The sequence below is a fragment of the Suricata suricatta genome, chromosome 11, assembly GCF_006229205.1.
Source record: "Suricata suricatta isolate VVHF042 chromosome 11, meerkat_22Aug2017_6uvM2_HiC, whole genome shotgun sequence".
NCBI classification, from domain to species: domain Eukaryota; kingdom Metazoa; phylum Chordata; class Mammalia; order Carnivora; family Herpestidae; genus Suricata; species Suricata suricatta.
The window spans coordinates 51,848,547-51,859,409 of NC_043710.1; the positions used below are offsets into that span (position 1 = coordinate 51,848,547).

Below are 10,863 nucleotides of genomic sequence, written 5' to 3' on the forward strand. Positions count from 1 at the left end.
TTGAATACCACTGATCCACAGGAGGAAAATGTTTAAATTGTTCATTATCCAACTTACTGAAGTTCTAAAAAGTCTAAGGCATTGATTGACCTATGTGTTGTTGATATAAGTATAAATAAGATACAGGTCTTATACTCAAGATACTTGCAGTAAACAATTAATACATGTAATACTGGAATTATTTTTCTATTTGGGGGAAACTCTAATTGGGTAAAATTATTAAGATATGTGCCTCTAGAGATATTCTATATAGGCATTGATTACAGTTTCATTTATCAAAATAGCATATTAGTGAGTGAAAGAAGAGGTTATACACTGTAGGGGTCAAATTTTTAAACTTCTTGAGAATACAAAATACTCCATAGTGACAGAAAATAGACCATTGGTTGCTAGAGGCCTCCCAGGAGTATGGGGAGGGGCAGGAGGGATGGTCACAGGGGAGCTTGAGTAAACTTTTAGGAGTGATGGTTAAGATCACTTTCTTTTTTTTTTTGAATATTTTATGTTTATATTTATTTATTTTTTTCCTCCATAATATTTTATTGTCAAATTGTTTTCCATACAACACCCAGTGCTCTTCTCCTTAAGTGCCCTCCACCATCACCACCACCTCTTTTCCCCCCTCCCCCTTCCCCCTCAACCCTCAGTTCATTCTCAGCATTCAATAGTCTCTCAAGTTTTGCATCCCTCTCTCTCCCCAACTCTCTCTCCCTCCTCCGTTCCCCCTGGTTCTCTTCTTTAATTGTAGTGATGGATTCATAATGGATTCGTATATGTCAAAACTTACCAAATTTCAAACTTTATGTATGTGAAAGTTTATTAAATGTGGATTATACTTCAATAAACTGTTTTTGAAACCTAACAAGCGAACAAAAGCACTGGTGAATATGCTTAGCTTTTTATAAAATTTTTAGTGTATTTTTTTCTATACAAATTCATCTCTATTTTTAGTCCATGTCCATAAAGCTTTGGAATTGCTCATATCGTTGTCATTCTTTTATAACATTTCTTTATTTACCAGTATTGCGGAGAGTGTAGACAAACATAGGAGAAAGGTGATATCAAATTTGTCAAGATATAGGTAGAAAAGTAAATATTAGAAAATGAGATATCCCTAGAACTAAAGTTATGGGTTGGATTATCAGTTTGAGAGCATTGATATGTGACACAGTCCTTGGAAGTTACCTAGAATTGTGCTATTTTCTGCAATTTAGTTTTTATTTAGGTCTATGCTTGCCAGAAGGGAAGCTCTAGGAGTAGACAATGGGGAAAAAAAAAACATGGGAATAACAGAAAAGATTTTAAATCTCAGCATAAGATTATTCAGTTTTAACTGAAATTGCAAATCATTTTTATTAAGGATAATATGGTTACCAAACACCTCATTTTTTGAGCATCTATAATTAAATACTTTTTGAATATAGATATTAGTAGGAGATATAAACGTTTACTATATTGATGTTTCTACTTTGAATCCAACTAAAATGTTTGTAGAAGGAGCTACTAATGATCAAGAATATTTTTGGAGAAAAATATTTTCAGGACATGGTCACGAATTTGTTTGGTCTTCACACCATATACAATGGGGTTGAGAAAAGGTGGGGCTAACAGGTAAAGGTTTGATAGGAGGATATGAACATATGTTGGTATGTGAGAGCCAAATCTATGAGTGAAGAAAGAGAAGAATGCAAGGAGGTAGAACTGTAGGAAGACACAGATGTGGGCAATGCATGTATTGAAGGCCTTGAAACGTGCCTCTTTCTGGGGCAACTGACACACAGTGACAAAGATTTGCACATAAGACAAGGTGATGAAGATTATGTCAAACCCTAAGATACTGAAGGCAACAAATAGGCCGTATATCTTGTTGATCCGGATATCCTCAACAGCTAGCTTCACAATAGCCATGTGCTCGCAGTAAGAGTGAGAGATGACCGTAGTTCGGTAGAGTTTCAGACGGCATTTGATGAGCATAATGGATGGTCCTATAAGAATGGCAGCCCTGAGTGTCACCCCAACTCCAATGTGAGTCAAGAGTTGCTGGGAGAAGATGATGGTATGTCTCAGGGGGTCACAGATGGCCACATAGCGATCTAGCGCCATTGCCAGGAGGATGCCTGATTCGATTGCCTGGAATGAATGAATAAGCCACATTTGTAGCAGGCAGGCTGCAAAGGAAATCTCTGGCAAATGAAACCAGAAGATGCCCAACATTTTGGGCAGAATACACGTGCTAAGTGCAATATCTGTGGCCCCCAGCATGGCCAAAAATATGTACATGGGCTTATGGAGGCTGTGTTCATGTTTGATGATACCTAAAATTAGGGAGTTCCCAATCACAGCGATGATATACATGACACAGAATGGAATCCCAATCCAACACTGCACTGACTGTAGTCCAGGAATCCCAATGAGCGTTAGTACAGAGGGCATGAAGACTGAGCCATTGAGCATGAGCATGATGATTTGGTCAGCAGAATCAAATAGTAGTATTGTTAATTCATCTTCTATATCCTGTCAAGATGACATGGATTAAAAATTGCAAGAAATTGCTTTTCTTTTTGGCAAAGTATATTTAGTTAGTATATTCAAATATAGCTGACATTGAAGAGTTTTCTAGGCTTAAGATACACAACATGTTAACATGATACATTCATATATTGCAATGCCATTGTAGTGTTAGCTAACACTATTATATCACATGATTATACCTTCTTTTTTGTGGTGGGAATATTGAGAACTAGTGTCTTAGCAAGTTTGATGTTTTTAGTACAATATTTTCATTTATGATCACTATCTTGTACATCAGATCTTCAGAACGTATTTATCTACTAATAAACATCTCCCCCATTTTCCCAATTCTTAGTCCCTGGTACTCACAATTGTATCTGTTTTTAAGAGTTTTTTTTAAGATTTCACATATAAGTGTTATCCTACAGTATGAGTCTTTCTCTATGTGTTTCACATGGTATGATGTACTCAAAGACTTTACTATTGGCAGGGTTTTCTTCTCTCACTGTTAAATAAACTAATCATTAGAGAAATGCAAATAGAAACCATTGAGAAATCGCCTTACTTCTGTTGGCATGGCTTTTATCAATAAGACAGGAGATAATAAATGTAGGAGAGGATATGGAGAAAAAGAAGACATTGTACATATTTGGTGGGAATATAAACTTGTCAGCCACTATGGAAATCAAAATGGAAGTACATCAAAAATTTAAAAAGATCTACATATAATCCAGCAATTCTATCTCTAGATATATATTCAAAGGAGAGGAAAACAAATATTGAAGAGAATATTTGCTACTGTGTTTATCACAGCATTATTCACAATAGCCAATATATGGTAACAACTTTGGTCCCTATCAACCTATGAATAGATAAAGATATGGCTAGATGTGCAATAATATATTATCCATCTTTTTGTTTCACTTTACTCCTTTGAAATTTTCTCTTTTCATAAAATCATTGTAGAACAACTCTTGGGTTCTATGTTTCTATATGTCTAAGTTATTCAGAATGAGAACAATTAAATGGATCAGATGGCTTCTTTTGGGTCCATGACCAATGGACCAAAGAGAATCCCTGTATCTTTTGTTTTTCTACTCACCGCCTTTGCTTTCTTGTGACCTGCTAATTAGAACTGGAAATAATTATTTACTCTAGAACATAGATTTTTCAAGAACTAGACTCCACCTAGGCTTTAAGCATTTACACTGCTACTAAATAATCCTGCCAATCATAATCAGAAGATGAGTATTACCAGATCATTTTTCAGTATTGCAGCTGACCAGTTTAACTTCTCAGGATAGTCTCTCCCTAGTCTGATCCCCTTCCAATAGCCTCAGTACGTTTGCAACCTCATTTTTCAAAGTTTCTGTGCTTTTCCAAAAGACAACTATGCATCATGCAACTTTTCTACTTGTTCTTTCTGAAAACAAACTGATTGTTTTCCATTTGTGGCTGTCCTCCTTGGCAGTGTCTGTCAGAGCTTGTTCTTGCTTTGCCCTGATTTTTGTACACCTCTTGTATTTATTTAGAGTGCCAGTCCATGCCCTCTGCTCCTCTGTCTCTCCATCAATAATCACTATTCCATCCTGAAGCCTGAGCGGGCATTTATTCTTCAGTATATATAATAACAACCATTCTTGTCAAAATGCATTGTTTTCTTAACTTATACTCTTATGCATCTTCTATCCACTAAAAAGACAATAAAATCTGTGAAGGGGAACATTTTCCTCTACACACTGTTTTTCATTTGGTTATATCCATCCTGTTCTTTGTCTCTTCCATTTGCTGCTCAGTCCAAAACATAACACTCCAATCTTCAGGGCCTCCTGTGAGTGGATTTATCCTTTCATTTCCAAAGAGAGAGTGTTCTTGCCTGCTGATTCTTTATAAACTGTGTTTATATTTCTTAAAGAAAATATTTTTAATCTGAATGTGCAAAACAGTAGTTTACAAGTGATATTCTTTTTTTTGTAATTTCTAATCTCATTTAAATGATTTCAATAAGTATAAAACATAAAGACAGCAGGCAAACCTAAAATGACAGATTGGAAGGGTAGAAAAATCACACAATCACATCTTCTCCATAATTCCTCACGTTTTTCTCTTGATAAGGTTAGATTGTCCCTGAGACATGTGAAGTTATCGAAAACACACCTCAGGCAATTACAGGAGCATTTACTGCTCCCTTTTCTCAAAACTAAGGCAACGCTGAGCAAGGCCTTCCTGTCTAAGACTTCTTGTTCAGGAACTCTTCTGTTTCGCAAATATATAATGGGTCAACCTAGATCTTCCAAAAATCAGAAGGTAACGTTATTAACCACAAAATAGAGGTTCATATGCTAATGACTTATTTCAATGTACATATATTAAATATCCACCTGTTTCAAGCTCTGTAGAAACAATTGGGCAACATGTTAAATTTATTTATTCTATATTTTTAAAGTCTCTTCACTGTCCTAAGTACTGGGAATTCAAAACTAGGATTTTCCATTTATTAAATATATATTATATTGTTCATGTTTCTAAGAGATTTAAGCATTTTAGCTCAGACTATCTTCTCTACCTTATAATATTGACATCATTAGCCTATTATACTAATGAGAACACTAAGACTTGTTGTTGTAGATAAATATGCTTGGATGAAAATTCCATGGCATACTGACCCAGAAAGAACAAAAATATATTGTCTTCTGAGATTTTATTTTTAAAATTCAGTAAGCATTATGAGGTCTATCCGTGTGTGAGTAATCTGGCTGGGTTATACAAAGATATACAGAAGATTTCAATTAGTTTGTGCTCTTTCAGATTTTGGCGGAAAAAACTTCCATATTATTTCACCAATGAGATAAAACACATACACTATATACATGCTTCTATAGGTTGCATGTATGATATAAGTCTGAGTCTGCACATTAGCTCATTTACATACTGTGATTTGGCTTAGAAGTGTATGCTACTGTCTTTGTCAGGAATAGTTGTTTGGGATATTTAACATGGACACATGGGTCATAATTGACCTAAAGAATCCTTAAATGATAGCATATAAACAGAAGCTCAACTTTTTTACATCCTGAGTAATCAGAAGAAGGCGAGTAAAAATGGAGGAAGCAAGTAAACAAGCTGGTAGGTAAACAACATGGGTAAATGTGCCTTCAAAGACCATTCATCCTTTGAAGAAAATGGTTATCTTCCTTTTTGATATTTTTACATTTCAAATTTCATGGGCCAAATAACTTCCTTCTAGAGCAGATTTTCTCAGTCACAGTGGAACTGGCATTGTTAGCCAGATAAATTCTATATTTGGGTAATTCTCTACATTGTAGGATGCTTAGCAGCATCTCTGACTCCAACCCAATAAATTCCAGTTGTTCTCTCTTGTCATGAAAATCAAAACTGTCTCCTGCATTGCCAAATGTCACGTGCATGTGGGAGGAGGGACACATCACACATGGTTGCTAACCATTGTTCTAGAGTTTTACATTGAAGAAAAAGAGTCTTTAATTAAATAACAATGTTTTGTAGACTTACTCAAAATGGGCAGAATAAATCTGACTATCAAGGGGACTAATTCTTCCACTGGTATTAGCCAGGTAAAAGACGTGGAAGAGCATTTCAAGAGGAAATACTTTGGACAAAATCAAAGTAGCTTGGAACTTACACTGGGGAGGGATTGCAATTCATTAAGTAATTTGCACATATGAATTGTTTCAAAAGCAGAGATGATGGTTGTTGGGACTAAGGAAAGGGGAAGAATAACAAATGAAATTTATATTTTTTCACACAATAATTTAAGCCTTAGGTGGAATGACAGGTCTTTTGCTAAAAATCCACTCTGCCGTCAGATTGATGAACGTCTTTAAAAGGATAAGAGCTGGCATCAGAAGATGAAGTCAGACACATACAAGTGACAGTCCAGATGGGATATGATGATGTGGAGGAGTAACAAAGGAACAATATCTGTGCTGCTCATGAAAAGACGAAGATGTTCTTGGGTCACAAGGAGTGGGTGACAAGGATAAGCAGAAAAAAACTGTGTGTGCACACATATGTGCAAGTTTAGAAGATGAAAGAAACATATCTTAACCCCTCGAAATTCACAGGCCAGGAAAACAAACATGGGTCTCATTTACAGCATGAATCCTGAACCATAGTATTACTTATACCTCCAATTCTGACTCAGTCTGATTCCTGGAACCTAAAAGAAGCGATTTAGGTCTAAACCACACACCTGACACTCTCAGGAAAGCTTTTCCTCTATAAGTTCAGTGACATTGACCCTTTGATCTCTGCCTCAAGCTCCCAGGGAGAGACTCTCTTTGTCTCTGAGATATTTTGTCTATTGCAAGACAGCTTCAATGTCAGATTTGTCTTCTTTCTAATGAGTCCCAAAATGCTTCCCTCTTCATTTCTCATATAAGTCCTCAACCCACCTTCCAAAGATATACATGAGTCATGGAACATGGTGGTAAACCACAGGATCTAGTCAGTCTGACAGTTTAAGTTCCCAGGACACTCTTTAGCTCTGCATGTTCTTCAGGCAGTTATAAAACATCACTTCTTTCTTCTGAGAGAAAGTTAACAGATAAAAACACACTGCAGGATGACTGTGAGGATTAAATGATGTGATGCATTTAAAATATTTAAAAAGAAACATATAATATATTATGCTGTCTCAATGCACTGAGTCGAAATCATAGTAGTGACTATCTTTCCCATGAATAACTTGAGATATTTGATGAATATTGAACCAGTTGAGATTTCCCTAAATGGCTCACAGGCATAATTTTTACTGAAATTTTGCCACTTTACCTTTTTTTTTTTTTTGAGAGACAGAGAGAGACAGCACGAACAGGGGAGGGTCAGAGAAAGAATGAGATACAGAATCCAAAGACAGGCTCCAGGCTCTGAGCTAGCTGTCAGCACAGAGCTCAACACAGGGCTCAAACCCACAAACCGTGAGATCATGACCTGAGCGGATGTCAGATGCTTAACCGACTGAGCCACTCAGGCACCTTTCTAGCTTACCTTTTAACCAATTCAATTTTTATACTTTGATTGACCAGACCCTTCTCTAGTGTACTTCTATCTGTCAAGATCACTTTAAAATTTGTCACCCATTGTGTGAAAATTTAACTGACTCCAAAATACTCTGAACAGGAGCATGAAACAAAATCTTCATATTTGAAAAGTCAACTACTGTAAGACTTTGTCTTTTTCTTTCTTTTTTTTAATCACTCTGGCAATTACTGGATCATAAAGGTTTTGTGTTCTCTTTGAAGCCAATGTTCCATTTTTTCCTCACTCATTGCAGAATCTAAAGCCCACAGACTTACCAGAAATCATCTGTGGTAAGGTAAGTAGAAGCAGAGAGTGAAAATCTTTTTGTGTTTCAGATCTCCAAGATGGCTCTTTTGTACTATAGGAGACACCTAGGGGATTCTCTGTCACCAATGGCTGGTGAGCTTTAAATTAACCTGGCACAAATGTGAAAAGGAGGGGCGATGTGGTTCAAAACCTGGAAGAACTTGTCTAATACCAGATCTGCCTCTAATAAAAACTCTCAAATTCTGGTGTCCTTGGAGACTGGGAATGAAAATGACTGTCCTTTTAAAACATCTTTTTTTTTTCAACCATGATCAAGTGGTTATTCCTGGGTTGCAAGGGTGGTTCAATATTGGCAAATCAATCAATGTGATACATCACATCAATAAGAGAAAAGATATGAACCATACAACCATTTCAATAAATTGATAAAAAGCAATTTACAAAGTTCAACATCTATTCATGATAAAAACCATTAACAAATTAGGTTTAGAGGGAACATATTCCAACATAATAAAGGCCATCTATGAAAAGCCCACAGCTAACATCATTCTTTTTTTTTTTATAGTTTAAAACTTCTAAGAGAAGACAGTGTCCCAAGACAACATAGACAATCAATGGCACTTATTTGCCAAATAGTGAGCCAATTATGGGGAATAAAAACCCTTCAAAGTATTCAGACTAATCAGAATAGACATGGTGACAGGGGAATAAATGGAATATTTCTATGTGATATAGAAATTGTCCCAGTCATGCTCAGATATAGTTCATGTCCATTTTCACATGATAATGTGCATTTTTCAAAAAATTTCATGCCAGTCACAATATCTGTATCAGCTTCCCAGCTGTGAACGATCATTCATGCCTGATATTTACTTAGTTGAAAAAAGGGTTTGAACTTCAAAAGAGATTTTAATCTTCGGTATCAAGAAGAAAAAAGGAACAGACTCCCATTTCTTGTGTGGTACAAGAAAAAGTCTAACAAGACTGCATTACAAGCATCTGCCTGAGAGTCCTGATGGCCTTAACTAGAGTCACACAGTGTTGGTCTTGTGACATTGGGTCTGAGCCTACTCAGTAGAACGTTCCTTTTGCCTTGAAAGACTCTGACTCTGTCTTGTCATTAAACTGCCAGAAAACTGCATTCATCCTAGAAAAAAATCATTCATATAGGATTGGTAGTGTTGTGTGCTGGGTGAGCTCACCCTGGCTGGGAAGAGCAGGAAGTGTGAATGTGTTCCAGCTCTGCACTCAGTGACAACATGTTGGCCAGCCCCGGAACGTTACACCAGAAAAAGGAGCAAAAGAAATTACACCAGACTATCAATCACCGAGCAAGACAACACCACCATAGCTCAATTGAAATAAAATATTTTTGGATAGAATATGAAGTAGGTTGAGGTCAGCAGGTTCTGAAATTTGTACACTATTCTTTATAAGAGAATAATAATATTACAAATGTATGGAATGACTCACAGGATGATTTTCAGAAATGAAAACTGTATTTGTATTTCACAGAATTGTAATGCTATTGAATGATAAAGACAAAATTATTCATGGATACTTTAAAAGTCAGACAACAGCAGATGCTGGCAAGGATGCAAAGAAAGAGGATCTCTTTTCTATTGCTAGTGGGGATGTAAACTGGTGCAGCCACTCTGGAAAACAGCATGGTGATTCCTCAAAAAATTAAAAATATAACTACCCTATGACCCAGCAATTGCACTACTAGGTGTTTGTCCAAGGGATATGGGTGTGCTGTTTCAAAGGGACACATATACTCCAATGATTATAGCAGCACTATCAACAACAGCCAAAGTATGGAAAGAGCCCAAATGTCCATTGACAGATGAATGGATAAAGAAGATGTGGTATATATATACAACGGAGTACTACTCAGCAATTAAAAAGAATGAAATCTTGCCATTTGCAACTACATGGATGGGACTACAGAGTAATATGCTAAGCAAAATTAGTCAGAGAAAGACAAATATCATATGACTTCACTCATATGAGGACTTTAAGATGCAAAACAGATGAACATAGGTGAAGGGAAGCAAAAATAATATAAAAACAGGGAGGGGGACAAAACATAAGAGACACTTAAATATGGAGAACAAACAGGATTACTGGAGGAGTGGTGGGAGGGGTGAAGAGCTAAATAAATAAAACATATTCATGGCTTAGATTTTAAATCACATTACAGATGTTCTAGGCCCAAACAGGTTAACAGTGAAGCTACTACTGTGGAAGGAATGCGTGACCCCACCCTCAGCCATGCACTTTAAGCCTAAAAGCAGAGACTTAATATCAGAGAACACCATACACATCACCCTCTAGAGTGGAGAACTGAAAGCAGAGGAAGAGCAAAGATTTGGTGAAGCTCCTGTAAGAGGCATTAAGGAATCTACTCTAGAAATCATTGTTGCACTATATGCTAACTTGGATGTAAATTTAAAATTTTAATAAAAATAAAACTAAAACTCATTAGAGCTAAAGGGGGATAAGATGTTTTAGTAGCCATGTGATTTTTTATTTGGTGACAGCAGTCATCCCTAAGATGCCTAATAATTTTATTAAATAGAGATAATTACCTCTGAAAATATAATAGGGATTCAAGTGTAAATATTGAGAAGTGGCTATTTATTCTGCATGTGTTTTAGTTAAATCCAGAAACAAAAGTCTAATATTTAAATAAAAAATCCAGAAATAGAGTTAGATACATTTTACTGCAATGCTTGACAAAATTCATCAAATGAAAATATATGTTTAAATGAATTATAGAAATACAAAATAGAAGGGCCTGGCCATCCCTCTATATTTGTGTAGTAATGTGAATTAAAATGGGGGTCCTTATGACGCAGAGAGGAGAAGGGTCATTAAGAATTTTATGTGGTCAGAGTATCGACTGCCAGTTTCAAAAGTAGACTTGAATATATCCATGCAGTGGCGTTTCATTTAGACATAAGAAGAAATGATGTTCTAGGTAATGACGTCATAATAGTGGTATATGAAAACAGTTTTTTT

The 10,863-nt window shown here is 36.1% G+C and overlaps 1 protein-coding gene across 1 annotated transcript; it reads right to left on the reverse strand.

Annotated features, from left to right (window-relative positions):
- Window positions 1-1,503: 1,503 nt before the first annotated feature.
- Window positions 1,504-2,460, reverse strand: LOC115272571 (olfactory receptor 52A5). The gene has a single exon (XM_029915607.1). It carries the CDS (start codon window positions 2,458-2,460, stop codon window positions 1,504-1,506), a length of 957 nt encoding a protein of 318 aa, XP_029771467.1.
- Between the last annotated feature and the right edge of the window lie 8,403 nt (window positions 2,461-10,863).

Coding starts and splice junctions, on each gene's coding strand:
- LOC115272571 (XM_029915607.1), bottom strand. CDS start 2,460: ATGCTCATGCTCAATGGCTCAGTCTTCATGCCCTCTGTACTAACGCTC.